Source organism: Brachyistius frenatus, unplaced genomic scaffold (genome assembly GCF_029030835.1).
Source record: "Brachyistius frenatus isolate BFR_SWC_R1_liver_20210118 unplaced genomic scaffold, ASM2903083v1 Contig_44, whole genome shotgun sequence".
Taxonomy (NCBI): Eukaryota; Metazoa; Chordata; class Actinopteri; family Embiotocidae; genus Brachyistius; species Brachyistius frenatus.
Window position 1 is genome coordinate 2,152,481 of NW_027210643.1, and position 26,445 is coordinate 2,178,925.

Genomic DNA, 26,445 nt, shown 5'->3' on the forward strand with positions numbered 1-26,445 from the left:
GTGCCCACTTGATAACCCCAGTGAGATACTGCACACTCACCGTGTTGCTATGGCTTTGTTTACAGGTGGTTTCTACTTTGCCGTGTGAGCACAGCATGCATCGTGTTTGTTAGGGAGCTGTTTGGCAGATATTGAGTCTGCTGACTCTTGCGGTGTTTTTCCGCATGACTTTTTCACTTTGTGTATTGTAAAACTAAACTGAATTATTGATTTATGGCTAGAGGCATGTTTTGTGACGTCACAGTGACCTTTGACCTTTGACCACCAAATTCTAATCAGTTCATCAGTGTGAACCTTTGTTCCAAATTTGAAGAATATATAATTTAACATAATTTATGCAAGTATGTTCTGGTAGATTTACATTGATTACATTGAAGTGAGTGCACATACAAAGTAGTTCAAATGAGGCGAGTAACATGGCACTAAGAAATTCCTCCAGTGAACAGACAGACAGCTTTACGGCTTTAATACAAGTAGTGAATCGTGAAACCTGCAGCTGACCGTAAACTGTGACTCTCTGTTTGGTTTCCTTCTCGTTCTTCAGTTTCTTCCTCATCTCCTTTGACTTCATTGATCGTCCATTGAGTGAACGCTGCACAGGAGGGGACTGAAAAAACAGGTAATGAGTGTTATGAGATAAACCACAAAGACAGCTCAGATGTTCTGCGAGCACACTGCGCTGCCCTAAATACAAATTAGACCAGCAGAGTTTCCTGACACATTTACAGCAGTTTGAAAATGGATGCGAGCGTCAGTGCGCTTACACACCACGGAAATAGTGCGGCTACAAGACAAACCGCAAAATCCTTCGCTCTTTTATATTCTCACGTGCAGTTTTGGATTCATGAGGTTTCAGTCTCTCTGTCTGTTCTGCTGGATTATAGTGTAAAAAATAAAACTCCAGCCTTGTGTTTTAGCTGTTGATTGTTTTGATTGCGGTTGATGATCAATGTTCATTTTCACAAAACTAGAACTGAGCAACATTTTAATTGTGGCACTGAGAAATATTAACGATGAAATGGGAAGCTCATGCATTGAATCACACACCAGTAAATGGTTCGATGGCCAACATCAGCCATGCAGAGTAGAGGAGAGAAACCGGGCACGTTCGTAAGAAGACCGAGAGTTGTGAATTCTTTTGGAGAAAGGCTGAAGAGCGCGACAAATTTAACACCAGACTGTCCAGAGAGACAAAATACACCTACAATTTGTGGGGTACATATCTGACTTAGTCTAACTTGAACCAGAAGGATGGATCTTTAAACCCATGGTCTAAGTCAACCTCCCCATCCTTTCCATCAGCAGGGAGAGGAGAGAGAGTCAAGTTTCACTTAGAAGATGTTTAAAAAGATAAGTTTTATAGAGGTTAAACTTTAGAGAAAACTGGGAGAAGGAAGAAAAACTCCTGTCGATGTTCAGGTCTTTTAATGTTTTACTTCCCTTTATAAAACAGAGCCTGAATGCATTGTCAGTATCCAAGTTAGTGGGGAACAGAGTAACACAGTTGTATGCATGCAGTCACTTAATGTCGGGCTCAGACTATAAGAATACAGATCTGTTTTGACACGATTTAGTCATCACCAACAAGTTGTCAGTGTCGAGTCTGAATATGAACGTTGGGAATAACAAACAGGTCTTTTTGTGAGACATAATTGAAGAACAGTGAGGTAACGTCTGGGACGCCTCATGACACCCTGACCAAGAGTCTAGCATGTCATAATTTTTGTGGTTTTACCTGCTTAGTTTGACATTTCTTACGGCGTGTTTCTTGAATCCACCAATAGGATGAAAGCGTGCTTCACACATTGTGTCTCTGTAGCCACAGTTGGCAACTAGTTGACAGTCCTCCCCGACGATAGGAGCTCATGCCATACTTGTGTCACCAGGCACTTTGATCACCTAATCTGACATAGTTACTATCGTGAAAGACAAATATATCGTGTAGTCTGATCTCGGCCGAAGACCAGAGCTGCAGCGCTGCCAGTAGATGATGCTGTGGATGAGGCTCAGGATTATGGGCTGAGAAGTTCCTGAGAAGGAATTATAGACAGAGTTATGTTAAGGCAAACGAGATTTCAAAATTGTGTTCATTTTGTTATATTATTTATGAATTATGACATTCACATGCGACTGCAGCAGATCACATGGATTTAGAGAGACACAAAAATACAGGAACAAGGAATAAAGGAAGAACAGAACGTCTTACATTACATTGCACACAACGCTTGGTCTGCACAGCTCAAGTTTCCTATAATAAAAAATGTAGCCCTTAATGAGCAATAAAACACAAAAAGAACTTCAGTCTGGATCACAAAGCAAACAAAGTCTAATGTTTTTGTGTGTATATTGCAGAGTGTAACCTTGGAGGAGGATTGAAGGACAGACCGGTCCTCGGATATAATGGAAGGGCTAAATTGTACATTGAATGATTTTAGATTAGTTAATACAACGGTGTTAAGATCATGTGAGCTGTGCTTTTTATTATATTATTGCTAAAGTATGGTTGAAAACCTTTTTATATTTAATGGTCTGCTAAAGCTTTTTAAAGTTACAACCCCTCCCCTGAGCTGTGTTCCATATTTTTACATTTATTTATACTCCAACAATCATTGCACTATGATGGTCCTTTTATTCCTCCCTTTATAAATACTTTATTCTTTCATACATTCTTAAATCATATTCCTTTTTATTGTTTTTTTTTTTACATTATTATGAATTTTCAATTTTTTTAAATAAGGATAAATCACACTTCTGGCATGATTTGAAGAACGAGCTTATGTTACAAGAAAGGTCTTGATCGCCCCCAAGTGGTTAAAATGTGAAGAACAGGATATGAATACCCAGGATATGAATAAACAGAATATGTATGTCAGTTTTTATTGCAATATAGTACATTTTGTCAAAACAAAGAAAAACTTTTATAACCAGACTGGAAATGTCCATCTTGATTTGAGGCTGCTGATAAATGAAGAGAAAAATCACGCGATTTCATCACATTAATGCAAAATTCCATATTACCACATAGCAATATTTTAATTTACATCAACCACAATGTATAAATACAGACATATTACATGGTATGGCAAAATATCCGACAGTCAAGAAAAGGTAAACTTCGTCTCACTGCATACAGTATATTGTTATATTCACCATAGATACATTCCATTCTCCATAGATACAAATAGAAAATACACAAATTTCTTTTGACAAAAAGAACATTTTACTCCTTAAACTTGAAGTTATCTTCAGTTATAAGCTAGCAATGGATGTCAGGAAAAAAACAACAACCACACACTTAAAAATGAACATGTCTTTATGGAAATGATAAATCAGGTCATTAAAAACGTGACGTAATTGAAAATATTTTAATTTTTTTTTATTTAAAAAGGTTAATTTCAAATCCCTATGATGGAGAAACATCTTTTCCCCAGAATAACCTTCTACACACAGATGGTAGACTCAAAGCTGAGTATGGTTTTCCAGGACAGCATTGGTTGATGATTGCATGGCCGAAGGACCCTGATGTTTTCATTTCAGCAACATAACAGTATCACTATGGTACTTATACATATATATTTTATAGTTTTAAAAAGTTTTTCCTTCCTCTTCATTAATCATGATGTTTAATTTGGATTTAGTAAACCTGACAGGGAAGGTTAATCCTACTCACTAGACTGTTTTCCATCTCCCAAAGGTTGGAAGTTCAAACTGAGGCAGCTCGTGGAGTATTATCCAAATGATAACTATATGAACTAACATAGTTATTATAGTTCTATTGATATATAGTATATAAATGACTGTTGACATGTGAAAGCTCTTGCAGTGTTTATCTGTTAAGCCCTAATATGCATACAGTCAACGTTACACTGATTTTGTGATCTGCGAACGACCAGTCATGGAGTACAAATGGGCCCATAAAGGATTTCAACATGATTGGACATTTTCTGATTTTATATCACTGAAGTTCTACAGTATTTCTCAAGTAAAAGAACATCATTTCATTTCATACTTCCAGCTGTCCATCACACAACGGTAAGACAACACACCACGACTCCAGCCTCCGCTCACTTCTCAGTCCGTCCATCACCCGCTGCCACCCGGGTGAGTCAAGCAGCGAGCCGTGACAGCTGTAACCCCGGGGTGCCTGAATCATCTGCCAGTCAGCCAGCAGAGGCTCTCTGACACTCCTGCAGCTGCACAGGGAGCCTCCGCTGCTCTCTACCCCCCGTCTGCTTCCAGGTCCAAACCTGCAGGACGAACACACACACACACACTGTCACTCAGCAGCCAGCTCATATGATACCCTCTCTGTGGTGAGCAACCTGTCTACATGTTCATCACACCTACACATCTTCTGCAGTAACCCGGGCAGCCTTCTACCCTGCAGCGACAGAAATATACCGCATGAGGAAGAAAACAACACAATTTTCCAGAGCCTCTTCATTAATTACATGTTATTGGAACCAAACAAAATAGTCAGAAATCTAATAAAATAGAGCTGCAAGTGGTAATGATCGGGATCAAATTGCAAGCAGTGGAAGACAAGAAAGTAAAAAGCACATGCACGCAACAGTGTTGACCAGTTGTACTTGTCCACTAGTGGATCGGAACGATGGATGTTCAGGTGCACAGAGAAGGTGACTTACTGACTGCGCCACCGGGGGATGCATTTTGCACAAATGACTAGTAACTAGAGAGAAGATTATTACTTGTGTGAAAAACATCACATCGTTCTGATCGTGTCAGGTGTCCAGTGAGTGTGCGCGGTGGTTAGCGGTACTCCCTCACAACAAGAAGGAGTGACGATTGATCCTCCCCGGAGCTGGTCTTGGCAGGAGAGCTGCAACTGTAATTTGTTGAGCTTTTGTTTGATATTTGTTTGTTTTTAGGTTGTATTGTTTTTATTTGTTTATACTTGTTAATATATATACTTAGAAAGTGAGCAACTCATAATAGATAACACATACAACTTTTTTAAATCATTCGTGAGTTAAAATAAGGATTGTGCGGGTAAAATTAAAATCAAATCAACAATAATAGAAAAAAAAAAAAAGGAACTGACACAATTAAGGCAAGTAATAAAACACACAAAAAAAGGCTGCCCTATAAACATCAAGGGCCTAAAAAAGAAATTGGTTCAATTGGTACATTTTTTTCTACGTATTATGGTCGTCAAAAATATTATTTATTTACTAATGGTGGGGGGGGGTGAGCAGTGGTTAAAAAGGTTTGTTATTTTTATATACACAATATCAGGCTCGTAGAAGAAGATTTATTGTTTATTTTTTTTAAACTACAAATCCCTTCAAGCTTCAGTCGTAATTCTTTCCTCGCGCCGACACGTGATCGGACAAACTGAGTAAGGCGTCTTCTGATTGGTCGACGGTGGCCATGTTTGCATTTCCAGCTGGTGGACACGGACTAGCTAACCGGTTAGCTGTCGGAGCTGCATTTGCCTTCTTCCTTGGCGTAAAAAAAATTTGTGGTACAGCCGTGCCACCCCGTTCGCACCGGCTTATCTGAAGGTCGCGATGCCGGTCCACTCGAGGGAGAAGAAAGAAAGCATCCACGAAGAAATGGAGGTGGATTTTCCCGACCAAGACGGCAGCAGCACAGACGAGGAGGACACCGTTAGCTCGTCGGTGTCCGAAGATGGAGACAGCTCGGGTAGGAAAAAAAAAAAAAATAACAGGCCTTAAACATCAACTGACGGTCAAATTCATGAAACATGATTGTCTTTCAGATAAATATTTAGCAAGAAAGGTGTTTTCTGTCGAAAACCAGCTGACGTTATGACCACAAAAAAAAAAAAAAAAAATACAGTGCGGAGTGGAGGCGCTATGGTGAGGCTAAAGGGGGGAAAAAAAACATGTTTGATGTGAGAGCTGTCATGTCTTCCTGTGAACAGAGATGGATGATGAGGACTGCGAGAGGAGGAGGATGGAGTGCCTGGATGAGATGACCACACTGGAGAAGCAGTTCACGGACCTCAAGGAGCAGTAAGTTCTCCACCGTGTCGCTTCAACCTCACTACGACTTTGCAGAGTGAAAGTCACCAAAAGTCTTTTTAATATAAGCTTTTAATCTTTTGTAAAAAAAAAAAAAAAAAAAAAAAAGCAGCTTTGGCTCCTGTATTTGAAACACTTTGCCATTTCCGTGAGTTTCTAACCCCTTTAGTTACCGTTTCAAATAGCCAGACACGACAACAATGGTACAAGAACGTACGAGTTTGGTTTGATTTGCCTTGCCTCCTTGTTTCTTGCCGTTCAGGTTGTATAAGGAGCGTCTGAGCCAGGTGGACATCAAGCTGCAGGAGGTGATGGCCGGCTGTGCACAGGAATACCTGGAGCCTTTAGCCAACCTGCAGGAGAACATGCAGATCAGGACTAAAGTCGCCGGTTAGTCGAATAACAGAGTCTTCTCTATCTTGGAGGGGGGGGGGGGGATCATGTCGATCTCTGCATGCGTGATTAAAACAAATTGTCATGTTTCCTGCAGGCGGATCTCAGACTGATTTAACACTGCTGTTTGTTTTGTTTTTGTTTTGTTTTGAAGGGATCTACAGGGAGCTTTGTTTGGAGTCCGTGAAGAACAAATACGAGTGTGAGATCCAAGCTGCTTGCCAACACTGGGAGGTGAGAAGCCAACGAGTGCTTTAGGACGTATTCAAGGTTTAAGTTTGTGTTGTCCAAGTTAAAATACATATTTTTCAGACAGTTAGGTGGAAAAAAAAAGGGCATATAAAAAAAAAAAAAAATAAGTACCATGTGTTGAAATATAATGGCTAAATTTAGACATATTAGGAATTCGTTAACAGCTAAAGAGTCTAAAACATATTTGAGTGCATTGATATTTTTTTTTCTTATCTTTATTATTGCACATCATGTCGGTCTCAGTCAAACTTGTCTCAAAACCTTGTAGCTCACTTCACAAAGAAGCCCTGAAAGTCCTGCACAGGAAATCACAGCTGACTCATCGTTGTGATGTACTTGTGAAATGTAAAATGTTAAGCTTTGACAACTTCATTTTGTATTCAGATGTCCATTTAGTGGATCAGATCATTAATAATGCTTCACACTCTGCTTCAAAAGGAGATTGTAGCTTCCCTAAACGAGGCTCTGCTTTTGTTTTTTAAAGGATGGGATAAACTCCCCGTCGATCTAAAAACCTGCACACGTTTCCAAATCTTCTCCAGTGACATTTGAAAAAAGGGATTTCAAATAACCAGACTTGTCAGAATTCATTTTACATGACAACTTTTCTTTTTAATAACTTTGGATATATCGTATGTAATATATTGATACCTTTATTCTGTTTTGTGTTTATTCCTAAGGAGTGTGTGTGTGTGTGTGTGTGTGTGTGTGTGTGTGTGTGTGTGTGTGTGTGTGTGTGTGTGTGTGTGTGTGTGTGTGTGTGTAAAATTAGTCTTTTGTTTCATTTGTAACAGAGATAGTAAGTTTTGTTGTGTTTCATTGTTTCCTCTCGCCCGTTCAGGGACTGCAGATGGAAATAAATTAGTAGCTAAATCTGGAACAAAGCATCTTTCCTCCTTTTAAGATGAATGTATTTTGTACATCCTGGATACAAATACATCTAATAATCTAATAATAAATGAAGGAAATCCATTCTAATTTGTAGATGTTTGTTTTTATTTTGTTTTTTCAGTCATCTCCAGTTGGACTTCTGCAGATGGTTTCTGATGGTTTGGTCCAGTGTGTTGACCCGTGTGTCTTTCTGTGTTGTAGAGTGAGAAGTTGCTGCTGTTTGACACTGTGCAGAGTGAGTTGGAGGAGAAGATAAGAAGACTGGAGGAGGACAGACACAGCATTGACATCACGTCAGGTACCTACCAGCTTTTCAACAAACAATTGTCTCAACTTTTTCTCTTTTCATCCTGTCACGACTCGACAGCCATGACAAAAACTGAGGACACGAAGGTGAAAGGAAAAACAACTACCAGTATATTTAAACTCAAACAAAGTTAATCCAAAGGTACTTTAAGCCCAGGTGTCTCCTATCAGTCTGACTGCCGGCTCCAGCCTCTGAGAACACAGAACTAGAGCAGACTAGATCAGAAAACAGGCAAGCCATCACAATACAAATATGTTTCATTTAGTCAATAAAATGTCCAAAATCAACCTGAATTTGGGCCTGTAGGAAAAAAATCACCATCCCAAAACCTCACAATATTCAGTTTATGTTCACATGAAATAGAAAAAGTATTTTGATTGACAGTGATTGATAAATATTTGGTCATTTATTTGAACAATAAGTGAAACGTTTATTTATCACAACTGGAATCTGTGAACTGTCAAACTTGTAATTGAACTATTACTGACACACAACTACACAATAGTGTGCAATTAGTTTGAATGAATAAACACTGCAGATTTGATCAGGAGCATATGAACTGACAGCCTACATTGTCTATACCATGACACTGAATGTCTGAGCGAAGGAAGGCGGTGCTGCAGCAGCTCAGTGTTTCCTCTTTCTCTCTCTAATCTCTCCTCTTTGTTTTCCAGAGTTGTGGAATGATGGATTGCACTCACGGAAAAACAAGAAAAAAGACCCGTTCTGCCCTGTCAAGAAGAAGAAGCCTGTTGTTGTTTCTGATATCCTTTTCCTGTTGTCCTGCCCCGTGTCTCGTTGCTCCCATCGTTCATCTCCACCACTCTGTCAGTGACAAGCTGTTAACACACTGGCGTTTCCTGTCGTTTTATTTTTCCTAAACCTCTATCACGGCCTTATATCGTTTACATGCTGCAAGACCTGGACATCCTTGAAGACTGGACCGCAATCAGAAAGGTATTATTCTACAAAAAAGCCCACAGAATGATCACCTGGTGAATGGATCTGAGTTTGACCTTTCAGGCTGTGTCTGTTTCCCCTCCTTCACAGGCGATGGCATCGCTGGGGCCACACAGGGTGAAGGTGGACGGTAAGAGTTTCTCCTCTTCCTCGGTTACATTCAATATCTGGCTGAGTGCAGCGATCGACCGGCACTCACACGGGAGGGGTTTGATTCAATACTTTCTGCTAGAAGTACTGAAGATCACAGTTGGAAAAGAGACGGCCTGACCTCCACTTTTTAATATTATTCCTTGTAACCTTTCACTTTCTTTCTCACGTCTTCCATTCTCTTCCTGACGTCTTTTGTCCTCCTCTTTGTCTCCATCAAGTCCCGGCAGTAAAGCCCGACAGACATCACCATGTGGCCCGCTCCGAGGACGGCCGGCTCTTCTATGACAACCAGTGGTACTGCAGAGGACAGGCCATCTGCATCAACAGGAAGGAGGAGTACCCGACGAGGTGAGCGTAGGAGGAGGGTTCATGGATGATTGTTATCCTGCTCATCTGCAAATCAGTGTTTGTGCCTGTTTGTGTTTGTGCCTTACTGAGAGGCTGTGGTGTCTCTTCTGTAATGTAAATGTTCATGAATGGACTTAAACAAAGAGACACAATGTGAGTATTGGGCTGAATGATTGTGGGGCCACATGGTGCTGTCAGGACAGGATGCACAGTCAATAGAAGGGGTATGCATTGATGTCACAACACATCACACACACACACACACACACACACACACACACACACACCCCTCTCCCCTCTCCCTTCTCCCTTTCAGGGGCCCACAGACACACCCCCACACACACTATTGAAAGGCAGAACAAATGCAGCAGGTGTCTGATGAGAAGAGGTGGAGCTGTGACTCTGAGTTTGGTACAAAAGCAGACATGATTCCTTACCATGACCAAATGTGTTCCTTGTACACTCCGAGTAAAAGTAAAACCTGGAGAAAGCAGTGGAGAAATGCAGAACATTTGAATGTGAGAGTGATGTCATACATGGTGGCCCTCTCAGGCTCTAAAGGTGCATCTCCATTGGTAGTATCGGCTCAGCTTAACTCGACTCTACTCAACTCGACTCTACTCGGTCATCAGATACTTCTGTGGATTTGGTTTTCCATTGTTTATCGTGCCTCCTCGTAGCGGTAATGCCAAACGGACAGGGAAGTAAACAAACAACAGAAACACAGAACAATGGAGCAAATTGAGGGAGTGCTATTGTTGACTCTTGGTATGTGGCTTCTTGCCTCGGGGAGGAGACTCATTGTGTTTCAGCTGAAACTGAATGCAGCAAGACAAAAGACGGCTGAAGTGCCAAAGAGACTTGTGCAAATATATAGACACCAAACTATCAACATCCTCAAATACACCAAACAGGAACAGGTTTCTGTCTTTATCTCTCTTGTAAACTTGAGGAATTCCTGCCAAAAGATCCTGTAGTTTATATACAACTAAACACCGGAGAAGTCATAGTAGACAAACAGCCTCAGGATATGTAGACATCCGGGAAACTACTTTCAAACTAAGCCTTGTGAATACTCATCGAAGTTTGCATATGTTGTGTCGTTGTCGGATTAATAAAGTCCTGTGTGTGTGTGTGTGTGTGTGTGTGTGTGTGTGTGTGCATCATTCTGTTTTACATATTTCACTCATTTTAAAACTGCGAACATGCATGGGCCACTGCTTCAGTCAGCCACGAATGGATAAAGACAGTCTGAATCTTTTCCTGCACAGAGAGCAGGCAGTAAAGAGGTCGTGCAGTTTCACACTTCGTATTGCATCAGCAGGGTTCTCCAACAACGCCAGAGCAGCTGTCGTGGTGTGCAAACCTTTTGGCTGTTGCTATTTGCGGCGTCCATTTCATTGATTTAAGTGCTTTAAGTGCTTCACTATATTAGACAGAATGAAATGGAGAGAAACAGTTGCTGCTGATGGAGTAATTCATTCTTCTTTAATAGTTGTACGCAGTCACTGGCTGTTGGAGTAAACTGCCTGAAGGGAGGTTTTGATATTCGATTCCTTTTCAAAAAAAAAAAGCACAGGTATGCATGGTCTAGGTAGGTAAGCAAATAATGTGAAACCTGTGTTTTTCCTTGTCTGTTTATCTATCTTATCTCCAGCGGCCTGTACGACAAAGCAGGTTCAACATACCCTGGGTATCTTTCCGTTATCTGTCCTAGCAAAACGAGGTCGTGTTTAACGGTCACGCTAAGCTGGTTCACAACTCGTCATGTCAACTCAGCGCTTTCCAGTCTAGCTTTGAGCGTTTCACATAAAAGAGGAGGGGTTGGCAGCTTCTGACCAATCACAAACATGAACAAGTGTACCGGCAGCAGAGTGGCATATTTCGTAAACGAGGAGCAAACTATAATTTTAGAAAAATATGAGGAAGTTAAACACATAATCCAGACTGAAAGCAGCACAGCTGCAGCTGCTGAATGACGGCAGGATGTGCTGGTACCAAAAACAAAATCGCAGACTGTATGAATGCATAGCCAAAGTTGAAAGGCTTAATATCACTTTACCATAATGTGCACAGGATGATTGGACTATAATTACATATGTATCTGCAGCATAAGTTACAATGGCGATGTGAGAAGTAAATCAGCTTGGTAGTACAGACCTCTGGTCCCTGCTCACATTTGACAACCTGATCGCACTCAAAGCATTTCTAATGATTTCCCTTCTCTAGCTTAACATGTTGAAGATATAGATTTAATCAAATTTATACAGTCATCCATTCATTTTTATCTCCACAACTTTTTAGAAAGTAGAAATTTTGACAGTTTTCTCTTTAAATTATTATTATTATTATTTTTTACCTGTGGTGACTTCACATGTCATCTCCTCCTTCGTTAATGATGCCTGGGGTTAGATTTGGCTCTAACGTGATTTCCTGTGTGTTTGTGTCTTGTAGCGCCATCATCACGACCGTCAACAACGACGAGGTGTGGTTCAAACGGCTGGACGGTACCAAGTCAAAGCTGTACATCTCCCAGCTGCAGAAAGGCAAATACACAATCAAACACTCGTAAAAAAAACAACCTCTTAAACACACACACACACACACACACACACACACACACACACACACACACACACACACACACACACGTACGGACAAAGACCATCATCTCTGTGTTTCTTATTGTCTCCTTTTACGTGTGGTATTTTCCTACATTTTACGTCACATACTTTCACTCTCTAAAAACAAAACCTGTCTAAAAATAGACAGATATCAACTGACCCTTCCAATATAAAGAGATGATCTTCTCTGTAAATATGTATATGTATGTTGATATTTTTGACAAGGTCACAAAGTGTCATTTTCTCTGGAACGGAGATCAATGCAAAGTGCTGCTACAAAAGAAACGAGGGGAGGAAAAAAAACAGCGGTTAGCAAACTGAACCGCAGAGCTCAGTCGCGTGCCTTTTTTTTTTTTTTTGAGACAAGAGGATGCCTCGGCTGGCGGGGCAAATAATAATAATAATAAATAAATCCCTGAACTACCGTTATCGATGCAGTGAGGCCTTACTCTGTGCTGGGTTAGCACCAGGAGGACTGAAAGCGGGTCGACGAACGTGTGCATGAGAAACCAGGTGAGGTTTGATTCGCCACCCCGGACGCACCAGTTAGACTTGAATTGCATCCTCGCCCTAATACATCGCTATTAGGATCCCCAGGGACCCCAGAACAACTTTAGTTTAGTAAAAAAAAAAAAGACAAAAAAAAGTGTCAGTATGGAGCCGGAGAACGATTAATCAATATTGAGTAAATGGTTTTTATTGTGAAGATAATAAGATAAAACTATTCTTCGAGAACACCCCGGGGGTTCGTTGAAACCCACTCGGGGAAACGTTGTACTTACTGATCTCTTTACGTCTTGATGTTTTAGTGTAATTGTTCCCACACTACTTTTTTTTTTTTTAAATCGAAACCAAGGCTGCACTAAGCAAAACATACACGTGTCAATCTGTGTTTTCAGCGTACAGCAGTGGGAGCTGCCCTGTACATGGAGACATCTGTGTGTTTTGTGATTCTTCTCTCTGTCTTCTGTCATTGTTGCCATTCGTCTGATCCTGCACTCAACATTGGGATTCAGGCTGAAGTTTGGACTCGGGAGATGGGTGGACTAAAAGCTCTACTCCACATGTTTTCTGTGGTGGAGGGGCTCACAAACCCTCAAATCTGTAAACATAGTGCCACTTTTTATATATATATATATATACCCTGTTTACTGTCCTCTTGTTCTTGTTTCTTTTCTCTCACTTCTCTTTTCCTATTCCACTTTGTCTTCTTCTTTGCTGTCAGTAAAAAAAAAAAAAAAAAACTCCCTCAACATTAATGTTTTAATGCAAAGAAAGAATCAATTATTTTTGTGTGTGTACGATCCGTCCAATCAGACTCTCTGTGTCAATTATGTTTGAGGAGGAGAAGGAGATCCTGCTTTGCGCTGTATTTACGGCGCTATGTTTTTTTTTTGTTTTTTTTTGTTTTTAGCATATTTTAAAGTGTTACCTGCTAACAGTATTGTCAAGAGAGGTTCTTGCAACATATGTCTCTGACAACACATGTGGCAACCACTGAGTTTGACAGTTTTCCTTCTTGACCTTTTTGATGCACCCTAGTCTCTTTTCCACATTATAGGTCAAAATAAACCCGTGACATTGTGCCAATGCATGTACAACTGATTAAAGATTTTGTTTGTATCATTTGAAGAGAGTCTAATCTGCACATAAGTAATCCTCATCATCATAATCTGACCTTCATATGCACGAGAGTCTTAACTCGAGCGCTTCTACTGTACTTTAAAAGCCTTTCTGTCTGCGTTTCCAGCCAGAGAAGGAAGTGTCTGTGCATTTCAATGATTACAGCGTCGTCACGTGCCGCTCGGCTTCGGTCGAGCTAACTTCCTTTTCTTGAGCTTTTGGGTCAAATAAAAATAATATATCAGCATAGAACTTTGAATATCCTATTGGATTTGGCCTCGCTTGCACCAAAAAGCTCAGATACAATCTTATATAATACGCGACTACAAAGAGAGAAAGTCCCTGACAGTGCTCAACCCAAAGTCACCTCCGAGGTGCGCTGAACCCTGGCTCCAAAAAAAAAAGAGTGGCTTATTTGGAAGAAAAATGCTGAGCTGGTCCGTTTTGATAATGGCTCTTTGGTACGCTGTGCTGTTCAGTCACTTATTCCTGCCAGAGGGCCACTCTCTAGATTAACACCACATAACATACCGGTATCGATTTGGGATCTACACTGATGTACCACTGCTTGCCCCCCGCCCCCGCGCCACACACACACACACTCTGTCCATCACGTCATACGGAACCACTTGCAACCTTTGATCGAACTATTGGGAATACTGATCGGATGCGGCAGCGTAGCGTGGAATTCAAATTAATCGATTAAAAAGGTAATCAGCTGGAATTCTCCTTCAGATGGAGCCGTATAAACAAACCCAATTCTTTAAAAATGTGTTTACTTTGCTATGAGTTTTTTTTATTTTGGACTACCACACAGTCGCTTTAGGTTAACATCATGAAATGTACACAAGGAAAATGTATTTCAAAATCCCCGCATATCAAACTGGTAAATACAGCTACCCTGCGCCTCTACGTTGCAATACCCTCCCTGGCCAAAGGGTGTCAGTAGTGCTCCACCGTGGAGAAGAAGCGGCCTCTGCGCTAGATGGGAGGAGGGAGGTGGTCTGTTAATCTGGGGCACCCTGCTGCTGAAGCCTTCCAGCTGACGAGAGAGAGAGAGAGAGGAGGGATGAAGGCACAGTTTGATCACAGCTCGCTGGCCACGTCTGCTACCGCAACAGGGAGAGCGAGAAAGAGGAAAATCCCCATCACCGCATCAAAGGCACAAACAGCAGCAAGCGAGCTTCAGAGCTGTCTGTCTCTCCTCAAGCCCGTACAGCATCTCTCCAGAGCTTTCCTTGAATCTGCGTCGCACATTCCTGACAGTGAAATCATGTAAGAACAGGGTCACGCCATCGGCTCCCCACACACAACATCAAAGCAACACAGGGGATTCTGGTGTGTTTGTGCATGTGGTGCTCGTCCTGAGGTTCTGGGTGGTTCTGGGGAGACGCTACGGTGACGAGTTCGGGTCCTGACGGATGAGAGAGGCTGGCCATCTTCAGCTCCATCTATACTTAATGAGTAACCAGAACTGGAGGGTCATTGGGACGTGTTTACTGCGACACTGGGGCTAATTAGACCGTGAAAGTGTCACACTGTGCTAAATTACTTGCATCTCTGCCCCCTTTGTGCGATGTACGCACCGTTGTGCACCGTTGTGCGTTGGCTTGAAGAGCGAGGCCGCGGATGTTGGATCTCTGTGCTTGCGTGCCGGGCCTGTGCGTGGGCGGGTACCTTTGATGCTGATTGTGTAGGAGAATGCCAAATGCATACATCCGTATGCTACCATCAAAGGGATGAGGTGAGCTGCTCATCATCAGGATGGAGAGACGAGAGAGGTGGATTGAGATGGACAGGGCTGCAGCGTGCAACCTGCGCTCTACACGAGCCTGGTATCACCTCTCTAAGGGTGGCAGTGCCCGAGAAGTCACCGTTGGCACCCGCCGGGAAGCCGTTTCTTTATCTTCTGCTGTCTAGACCAGGGGTGTCAAACATACGATAGATCCGGCCCGCCAGGGGGTCCAGCTCGGCCCCGCCGGATGACTTTGCCAAGTGTGAAAATTACAGAAAGACATGAATTGCATTTCTATGAGAATATGGAGGTTTATGAGTACAAATGTTTTGTCTTTTTTTTTTAATCGATCCAGTAATTGCTTCAAAAACAGCGTAGATGCAACGTCTGCTCCGGAGGCAGCAGCGCTCGCTGCTCGCTTTGTGACGCCTTTGACGTCAAGGGAATCTGCAGAGGAGAGCCCAGGCAGATAAACAGTGGGCTGATGTCTGAGTTTTTGCTCTTTATGTTTCTAGTTTATTGTAAAAAAGACCTTAAAATAGGGTTTATCATCCAAAAACCTTCACCAATGATTTAAACATAGAGAAATATTGTCGTTATGTATGCGTTATTATGCTATGATTTTACTGGTCTGGCCCCACTTGAGATCAAAGTGGGCAGTATGTGGCCCCTTATCTAAAATGAGTTTGACACCCCTGGTCTAGACTCTTCTCACAGAGATGCTGCTTCTTGAAAGAAGCTTCATTTACGTATGGACTCATTTTTATCACAGCGTCTGTAAGGTCGTATGTGTACAACTTAATAGACCTTTTTAAGATCTCAAAACTGCTTTCAAAAGATAAATCTCTGGAAATGTTCAATGGTTACCTCCTTAAATGCCTTCAGAGTTGTTGTTGCTGCAGTCGGACAAAGCAGTGGGAAAACAACCACAACAAGCAAAACATCTTTAACATTTGAATTTTAATTCAACCTTTCTTTCGTATGCATATCGCCCTTTACTAGAAATTGGTCTATTTTCCACACTGTTCTGTTTGTCAAGTGAAAATAATAATAAGACCACTTTTGAGAAACTAAAGCATAGATAGAGAAAATTTTCTTCCACAAAGTGATAAATGTCGGTTAGAGAAAAATGTCAAATTCATGCTGACTAAAACTTAACAGTACATAATGAAGGACAGCTTTTATAATGTTTTTGGAAGTGAGGCATTAGTCAACTTAAACCCAGGAAAAGAAGAAGGAACTAACCATATCTTCCTTGTGAATAAGTTATCCATCACAATCAACGAGGTCACAGATTGTGGAATTGATGAAAGTTGTAGCTGCCGCTATTTCCCAAACTACTGTTGCTGATCTCAGGTCTGACTGGACATGATTCACAAAAGCAGTGAGATAACAATGTTTTCCTTGGTGCCTAGTCTAGGTATCAGAACACAACTTCCCTGCCACGTCAGGATCGACCAACCCGAGGAATAGATATGTTCGCTAGGCCATGGCCAAAAACGCTGCTTATCCACCGTTCCCCCGGGGTTGAGTGTTAACAGAACGGCACGACTGCCAGGGAGCTTAACTTTCAGGTAGCCTCTCGAGGCTCCAATCCTGCGATGAACAGGATGCACTGACACCCAAGCAGTGGGGGGGGGGGTCCAGAGTCCCAGAGTCCCATCCAGCATTTCTGTCTACAAAGCAAAATGGCGGGTCTTTCAGAAGCAGTGTGAGGAGAGGGACTAGACCCCACCTGGTCTGTTCTCCCATTCTCCTATTAAGGTGTATGCCTCCCTGACCTCTTCTTGTCATGTGGGGTTTATTTGGAAGCACCCTCTGAATTTGACAGGGGGAGCTACATCCTACGGTTCACTACTGAGACCCTCAGTAGAAGTTGCCAGTTTATAGCCGTTGGGCAGGTACCTCGAAAGATGGCATCCTTTAAACTGTGACAAGAGCCAATCGGGTGAATAAGCGGTGTGCCCTTTTGTACCACCCAAACTGCTTGGCGAGGCCACTTCAGAGACAGAATGTCCCCCTTAAGCCAAAGGAATAGTTGAACGTTGTTTACGTACACGGCTGCTCAGTTTCAGGGCTTTTTCCACCTCAATAGGGGATCGAGAAATGAAAAATTGCATCATCTCTGCATCAGTTTTGGCACTTTTTCTACTCTGTGGACGGAGTTGTTTTTGGACCCCCTGATGCCGTACTATTGGCTGTACAAGGGTACCTCAGGACCCACAAGGAGCGCAACTGCCTTGCTCAGTGGAACATGTGTTGAGCACATCTGTATGTTAGGTTTGTGGTTAAGGCCCTGTATTTTCACAGGATTGGTACTGGTTTAAATGCATAGTGATTAACATGTACGCTGCTGTCACATGGGGTATGACTAAGAACTGGAAAACAATCAGTCACTTATGTAACATATGCAATGTTTACTACTCAAGCAAGTAGGCCGACCCTTAGTAACGACCCTAGCAACGATTTCTAGTCCGTTTTCATGCTTTCTGGAGATGGTGGAATTCCTCAAACTGAATAAATACCACACATAGAGAAGCAAACTCGCTTAGCTCGCTCAGTCTTGTTGTAACTAAGATATCTGCTGAAAGAAGATAACGATGGACACATGTATTTTTAAGATTTTGTGTCGTGTTAAAACCCGGTCAAGCTAGCCGTTGCTAGGATTTTAAGTGCGGGACTAAACGTGCTGATTTTAAATGTACAGATCCATGATAACAAGTGGCAAAGCTGTTGGAGACTTGTTGGAAAATTATCCAACACTGGCACATTTATGGCCCCAATAAATCTGCATTGTGCAAAGAGTTTCAGTGCCCACAACCTTTGTGCAAATATTGATGACATTTGACTTTGACCTTTTCCCGCCTAGAAAATTACGATTGCATCCTCCTTTGAGACTCGGCTCTTGTCCTGTAATTGTGCTGTGATCATTGCTTTCTGGAGTCCTAACTCTTTCCGACTTGATAGCTTGAAACCGAGGAGCTCCGACAAGCTGGCGGGGCCTCTATGTGTCGGGGTTATTTAGCTGACCAGACGAGGTGGCAGTATCACCTTCCAACTCCACAGCCATTGTACCCAGGCACCATACAGTATCTCCTCATTATGTCACGTCTGATATACAAAATAGCCCCGGGAACCACTGTGGCATGGCGGTGTCAAACAGGGGCAATGTTTGTGTGTGTGTGTGTGTGTGTGTGTGTGTGTGTGTGCGTGCATGTGTGTGTGTGTGTACAGAAGAGAGGATGTGTGTCTGTGTCCTTCTCTGTTTGTGTTTTTGTTTCTGAATGGGCTCCCCAGCCGGTGGCAGCAGGACTGTAGCTATGATTTTACATGGGGGGGGGTATCGAGATTAGCACCCCCTGAACAGACAAACACACTCATCTTGTCCGCCTCTAGTAGGCTTGGCCTCACAGGCTTAGTGCAGGCTCACTATGAAAATATAGTCAAATGGGCAACTGGCATCAGTGACAGCAGACTACAAAGACTTGGGAGAAGGATTTCGACACAGCCGTCCTTTCTTTTTGGGAGGTCGTGTCTGTTTACTCTAAAAGCACACGTGCGCACAAATGTGTGTGAAAACGCATGTATGCATGTTTCACTTTAAGATTTACGTGTGTTGTGCCGTATTTAATGCATGTGTGTTTGTGCTGGACGCAGAATCAGTGGAGTGAGAAACTGAAAGCTCACCCAGCCATTTGGCTGCAGTCCTAATTGGCTGCGCGCTGTTGACAGGATGCTGACAGAGCACATCGCACAGACAGGTACTCTGTTTCTCTCTGTTTCATCTTCTGGGTTTGTGAAAAAATATTTCCTCAGAGGAATTCCCTGCTCTACTCATTTTCAGGTATAAAAAAAAAACTTAAGTGGCGCTCTTTGACAAGTTACAAAGCTTGTTGTTTTTCCGGTGTTTGGATCCAGAAAAAAGGGAACGTGGATGCTGGAGGTGATCCAGCCTTAATGAGACTGTTCTCGGCTGCTTATCGGGCCTGGGTGGTTTACTGTTTGCTGACCTGCTTGGCCTTTGAGTGTTTGTGTATATGTGGACGAACACATGAACACACATGCACTCATGCAGTTTAACAGATGTAAATGAGCCTTCACAAGAATAATGTAAAGCGATGTGTAACCATAGAGTGTAGATGCCGCTGCTAATTGGCTTCGCACTTAAAAATGCAAGAAAAACAAATGTCCTGGTTTCAGATAATAAAAGTACCTCTCATTATAATGGTGTGTGTACACCGCGAGGAATACACATGTTCACACGGCTTTTTTTGATGGACAGCAAAGATCACTGGGATGCAAGTGAAAAAGGAAGCAACGTGAAATTGCAACATGAAATGAACCATGTGTAAAGATGAGAAAGCCGGCCGCCTCGGGGTGCTTTTACCCAACACTTTACTTTGATGGTTCACAATGATATCACTTAATGCACTCCTTTCTCCCTCCGCCTCTCATTCACAAACACTTTCACCAAATCTGAGATCCCTTCAGGTGTCTTTTCACATCGGTTGCACTTTAGGTGAAGTTATGTCATGCACCGTATGCCTTTAAGAGGTGGAGCTGTACTGTACTCAGTCAGCCATGTTGTGAAAGAAAAACACAGCGGCATTGTGTCCGTCAGTCTAAACTCGAGGGGAAAAGGAGATTCGATTCAATTCAATTCAATTGTATTTATATAGCGCCAAATCACAACATAGGTTATTTCATGGCACTTCACACATTAAAGTCCTTACAGCGAGACTTTACAATATTATACAGAGAAACCCAACAATTCAACAATTCCCACATAAGCTAGGAGGGAAAAAAAACCTCCAACAGAGGGAAGGAAAAACTCCCTTTTAACAGGAAGAAACCTCCGACAGAACCAGGCTCAGGGGTGGGCGGCCATCTGCCTCGACCGGTTGGGGTGAGAGGAGAGCAGAGAGAGAAAAGGACAGCATAGAGATACAAGACAAGAACTGTTGGTGGAGACGACCAGCGCAGAGCAGAGACATGCAGCTCCATGACGGGACATCTGCAAAAGAAAGAAGAGAAACTACGCGAGCGAAGGAACTGAATGGAGACAACAGACAATAAGCAAAAAAGAGATACTGTGCTTTTTTCATCAGGGCTCCTGGGTTGTGCAATATCTGTAAAATATTTAAGGATTCAAAATGGTATTATTTCCATGTTAAAGTGTAGAGTATTTGATCCTACGTAGAATAAAAAAAATGGTCAAAGGTCAAAACCAGACCATAAAGACACAAATTTAGTCATTAGTTATGAAAAATGTCACACACATTATGATGGCTGTAATATCATTAGTGAGATTGGACCTATATTGAACTAGAGCGGACCCTCAAATGATTATTATCAAACAGATAGTTTCTATTCAAAATTCCTTCTTTTGTGGGTTGAGGACAGCTGTGAAAGAAATCTCTTCATTCTGTCAACTCAAAAAGTGAAAGTAGGTGACTGATATGCAACATATCCTCACAAACATCAACAGTCCCGTGAGTCTTTGCGCTCAAAACAGGGAACTGACAACAATTAGAGTGACTGGCTTCTCTGGTTGCTGCAATAATAATCCTCCCTGGACTTTTTTTTTTTTTTTTTTTTTTTTTTTTAAACAAACTGAGACTGGGACTTAAGGCCATTTAGATAATAATCGTAAAGACTACCTACTATTTTTTTTTATTTTTTTTTTTATTGATAAGCACTGTCATTGGTATATTTAAAAATACTATTTCATGAACCTGTATGGAGAAGCATTGGATTCCTCAACATTTTCTGGAAACCTGGTTGTGAACCACTGAGACAGGCTACAACGGAAGATCTGAACAGAAGTGAGTGCACATTTCCTGTAATAGGAAAAACGCAGAGATGACGACACTGTTGGTCGAGACTTTGTTGCAGCTGCGGTTAGGAGAAGTAGGTGGAGTCATACTACCCAAAACCGAAGGTGCCATGGCCATCTTCTAATAATGAAAACAATCACAATGCGCTGTGTCTCTCTGACTTTGGACACAGATCATATGTGGAAATTCCTGTTCCAGTGCTGATCAGACTGGGTTAATTGTATGAAGTCAACCTCTCTGGACATTTTGCAAGAAGACGGTTGCTCACAAAATGGCACAAAACTGTAAAATGCAACTTTGCCAAAGAACTTGAAGAGAAGTGGATGCTGGCAGCATATTCTTTGGTAAGAAACCAAAAATAAATTGTTTCTGACCATCAGGTTTGACAGACTTTGCCAGGACTGCCACAAAGATTGCATAGTGCCGAACATGAAACATAGGTGGGAGTGTGCCAATATGGGGCTGTATGAGAGCAAAAAGGGCAGATGCCATTTATAGATATCAACCCATGCACTCTCAAGAAGCTTGGCAGGAGAGGCATTTTACTACAAGCTTAAAGGGACTTACAAAGGTGAAAAAAAGTGAAAACCTCCAGCAAATAGCATCTGAAAAGAAGGTGTGAAGAATGGCAGAACATATCTCCAAAGATTTCTTCAAGACTGGTATAATCCATCCAAAATAAAGGCAGATTTACAAAATTTTACAAAAATAAAAGAACGGAGTCTCACCAAGGCTTTGTTTGCACCGAGGTTGTACTTTGGAGCGAACTAGTTTGTTTTAACACAGTTTTGAAATCATTTACCATTTTAGAGATTTGATCTATTCTCTGTTTTGTTGTCCACTGTGTCAGGCTAGTTAGCTTAGCTCAACACAAAGACTGGAGGAAACCTCTAGCTTGACTCTGTCCCTCTGCCAGCACCTCTCAGGCCCACAAATTAGCTTCTTATATCCTGTTTGTTTTGCAAGAGTGTCGACCGGTTACTAATTCCGTCCTCGCATTCATTTTCATGAAAAAAACAGATGTCATTTTTACGGTTCATTTTATGGCAGACGTGGATCTACCAAAGTCCATCAGTGTCACATTTTGCCTCACCGAGGTGTGAAAAGTGCACGCGTGCATAACCAAGGTTGAAGACGGAGCTTATATGACTGAGGTCAAAGTATAGAGTGATAAAAAGTGCAGCATCGGGGGAAACATTAGCATGTTTGGACTGTCATTGTAAACATGCTATGCCTAAGTACGGCCTCACAAAGCTGCTGACATGGCTGCAGACTCTCAGTCTTGCTGATGATTTATTTATTACATGATTAGTAGATGACAAAAAAAAAACCAAAAAAACCCCCCAAACAATATCATGGAAAAGATTACTTTTAAACCCCATAAATAAAGTTTTATCAGGGTGACTATGTACAGTATTTGTTGTGGCCTCAGAATTACCGTCAGTTGTGAAGGTCTTTCAAGGATTGGTGTAGAAAAGGCCGCAGACGGATGTCGGTGGCCCGTGGGAGGCTCCGCTTTGAGAGGAGCTGAAGCGTTCTTAATTCCCTTAAACTGGAAGGAGAGTTTAAAAGGTGAAACCGCTGCTTGGCTGAGTGCAGTGAGGGAAGCAGACGATTTGTTGCCCCATCAGGGGATGAACCCACATTTTGAGATGCAGTCTCTTGCTCAGTGTTGCTCCCTCCTCTCAAACTGACTCATTAATGTTACATCACCTTCCTCCTGCTGTGCGTGTTCTTCCTCTTACGCTCTCTTTCTTTCTTAACTCCTCGTATTTCTGTAGATTTTATTTTGCAGATGACGTCTTGGTCTTCTACCTCCTAATGACTTGACAAACCGAAGTGACAACATCAGTTGCTCGCGGATAGAAGGCTATCGTTGGCGTTTCTTTCATTTTACTTCCTCATCAGATAATTCACCGACTGAACGGATAACTTAGAGAGGTAATGACTTGAGAGACTGAGGACCTAGCGGCAACCAGCAGTGACGTCACCCGCTGTTTTGTGAACGGCCGTACATGGAGCCTCCGGTTAGGAATTTGTCCGGCGCCGTCTTGCTCGTGCCGATGACCGCAACCTGACTGCACCACAGACCTGACAATCAAACAGAGTCGCTTCCAAAAACACGGCCTTTTGAAGCTTATTTAAATAACTAATGACAGAATTATTTATAAGATGGACCACCAGAAAACTAATAACCAGGGTTGACTTAGAATTTTAAGAGACCAGTTGAATGGGAGCCTGTGGAGCCGGATGCTTTTTGGAGCCGACCTCTAGTGGCATCCGTTGGTATTGCAACTTAAGGCACTTCCACATCGGCCTTATTTTTCAGACCCGGAAGCTACGTCTACTTATATATACAGTAAATGGTGAGGACACAGGATCACCCAAGTTCGCCGTGCTTAAAGTGCTGCGATGTCACCTCTTGTTGCTACAGATATGTTTCGCATTCTGAAATATTCAGGGGTTCCTCCAATTTTAATAAAGCTCTGCTGCCAGAACTGTTAATACCAAATTAACAAGTAGCATATGATGTGTGTGATCCCTTTCTTTTTTTCTTTTTCTATATTCTTTTTTTGGGGGTAATTTGTGTAATTGTTTTTATTTATTTAATTTTTTTGCAGGACTGTGTAGCAACCTCCATCTTCCCATATTACTACAATCTAAAGTAGACGATATCAAGCCAATAACATTAAATATGGGTTTGGATGCATGTGCATTGTCGTCACAATGTTTTCCCTCCACACTGAAAGCCCAGGAAAACATTTAAGGTTTACCACACATGCATTAACAGAGGTTAGTGCCAGAGAGCTCATTACCGTGCATTTCTTCCCTACGGGAAATTATTCAAATAGCTCTGGCCAAAGCGCGTGGCCCATTGGACCTCAGTTAAATACATTTCATTAGTTGTCTGCAGATATGCAGAGCAGCCAAAGGGAAGCAGTGCAATGGCTCGGAATCACACCGCCCACGTTACAATCCACCATCTTTGCCTGTTTTTCACTGACTGTGGCCTTAATTGCCCTTCCTCCCGTCACCAGTTATTTGATATGTTTCTGATTTTATTATCTACTTTTACCATCCGTAAGATAAAGTCTGATAATTATTTTCTCCATTAAAAGCAGACATTTTTTTTGTCTTAAAATAGTGAATAATGCCCACAGCAATTTCCTGAAGCCCAAGTAGAGGTCATTAAATTGCTTGTTTTTTTTCCAACTAACCGTCCAACTGTCCAAACAAATAATTTCCTGTCCCAAAGAGAGATTAATCAACTGATAGTTTCCACTAAATACAGTAATATAAGCTGACAGTGCTGAAAATGAATACAGTCCAAAGGATTTCCCTGAGCTAGACCTAGTAAAATAAGTGTTATAACAGCATCAATTTCACATCAAACTGTGTCAGTCGGGACACTTTAATTTACTATCATATCCCGTTAATATGAACCTAAGTTCAGAGCCGTGTCATCAGAAATATTTTTCAGTACAAAGGAAATCGATTTCCAAAACCCACTTCCACTTGTGCCTGTGTCATTCGTGGTTTTTTTTGTGGTTTTTTTCCCCTCATAACGCCACATCAAATGCACAGCTGTGAGCTGAGCAACGTTGCCAGAGGATCACGGAGAACACACTAATACGAGGTTGCTTGTCAATGTCTGGGCCCATAGGCTTGGCCTTGTCACAACTCTACAAAGCTGACATCAGATTCGCTGTCATCTCCGTTTACGATCAAGAGCCGGCCGCTGTGGTGTCGAAGCTACTGTAGCAACTCTCGACCGAGGGAGTTGAAAGGCAGGTGCCGATGAACTGAACACGTGGTGGTGGAGCCGTCCGAGGACATGATGAGACGCACTGACTCATGAACACACGAGAGAACGCGGTGTGAAGCTCCGCTGCGATTCTCAAATACAATTCTAGCTTTTGTGCGGCGGAGAATGTGAAAGAGAAGCAGGTGTTCAGACTCGGCTTCAAGTATAATCCGAAGCCACTTCCACATTTGAATGTCCGCCGAGTGCGATGCTGGCCGGATGCTTCATGATGACATCCAAGCGGACGTAGCTGTTGAACGAAGGTCCCGTCGGAGGGAAAGTGAAGTTGTGGAGCTCCGAAGCAGCCAGACCATGTCAACTTGAAAGCGCGTAGGTGGATTTGAGTTTGCGCGTGCATGTTCAACATTTGGACGCGCGTGGGTGGGCGGGATGTTGGAGAAAGACAGACTAACGGAGAGGGAGAGCGAGAGGGCCCCACCGTGCATACATACTGTACAGCACGAGTGTACTTGTGTGTTTTCACACAATGGGGATTTCTTGGCGCTGATCTCAGCGAATTCTGTTGCGTCTCCAGCAGCGTTGGCAACATGAATATTCATGAGGTATTCTTGTCTTTGGTAAAAGCCTTGTGTTGTTCCAGGGAGGCTTCAGAGTGTGTGTGTGTGTGTGTGTGTGTGTGTGTGTGTGTGTGTGTGTGTGTGTGTGTGTGTGTGTGTGCGTGTGTGTGTGTGTGTGGGGGGAGGAGGGAGGAGTGGGTAACGGTAATGGTGTCTGAGGGAGTTCCTGTCAATCAAGACATGTTTGTACTCCTGTTTCCGCCTCTTTAAAATCAGACACTAATTATGTGTATTTCACCTTTTGCCTGATTCATTTCTGATGTAGGTGTAATTAGCTCTGCTTTACATTTAAAACACACACACACACACACACACGCTCAGTGAATGTGTTGGAAACCAGCCCTGCAGGCCTCTATTTATGAATAAGTAAAGAGAATTTCCTTCCCAGCAGTGACTCCGTTTGCCTCCGCCCGGCCCACCGCTTCTAGCCGTTGTTGTTTTTTTTCCCCTCTTCACATGGTCCTCTGTAACGTTCACACACTCACACACCTATCAAACCCTTTGGCTTAACTGGTCCTACTTTCACCTCTGGCTGCAACAGCGCCAGCATGCCTGCATCTTCCACTCTTATGTAACCGTCGGAAGGAGGGCGAGCAGGCTCGCGCTGTCTTTATGCGCTGGCTTCTTTGAGCCTCAGTGATGCCCAGGGGTGTGTGTTAAGCCCCGCAGACTGCGCACTGGAACATACATAAAGACAGAGGGGCCCTCGGAGCAAAAGCTCCTCCTACCTGACCCCTCCATCCATCTACATACAGTACATGTTTAAAGCAGAAATGAATAGGCTTAGGAAATAGGTTTTCTTTATGGGGAAACGCTGTGTTCCCTTTATCTGTCAGTGAACTAATGCAGCGGGGCTGGGGGAAGGCTGGAGAAAAAAAAAAAGGGGGGCTTTTATTGTGAAATGGATGCATCCTTTAATGGGTTAGAGAGT

The 26,445-nt window shown here is 42.5% G+C and overlaps 1 protein-coding gene across 2 annotated transcripts; it reads left to right on the plus strand.

Annotated features, from left to right (window-relative positions):
* Nucleotides 1-5,388: 5,388 nt before the first annotated feature.
* On the plus strand, nt 5,389-11,962 carry brms1lb (BRMS1 like transcriptional repressor b). Of its 2 annotated transcripts, none has more exons than XM_069703148.1 (10): nt 5,389-5,667; nt 5,909-5,999; nt 6,271-6,398; nt 6,556-6,635; nt 7,746-7,842; nt 8,526-8,615; nt 8,744-8,808; nt 8,875-8,941; nt 9,183-9,312; nt 11,767-11,962. In XM_069703148.1, exons 1-10 carry the CDS (start codon nt 5,532-5,534, stop codon nt 11,882-11,884), a joined length of 1,002 nt encoding a protein of 333 aa, XP_069559249.1. In that variant the 5' UTR covers nt 5,389-5,531; the 3' UTR covers nt 11,885-11,962. The 2 variants fall into 2 exon arrangements, with proteins under 2 accessions (XP_069559249.1, XP_069559250.1); XM_069703149.1 differs by having other exon boundaries at nt 8,902-8,941.
* The last annotated feature ends 14,483 nt before the right edge of the window (nt 11,963-26,445 follow it).

Excerpts from the sequence above, each read along its gene's own strand:
- brms1lb (XM_069703148.1), top strand. The coding sequence starts at position 5,532 with ATGCCGGTCCACTCGAGGGAGAAGAAAGAAAGCATCCACGAAGAAATG. Across the intron at positions 6,636-7,745 it reads CTGCTTGCCAACACTGGGAG|AGTGAGAAGTTGCTGCTGTT; the intron begins GTGAGAAGCCAA and ends TCTGTGTTGTAG. Across the intron at positions 8,809-8,874 it reads ACTGGACCGCAATCAGAAAG|GCTGTGTCTGTTTCCCCTCC; the intron begins GTATTATTCTAC and ends TTGACCTTTCAG.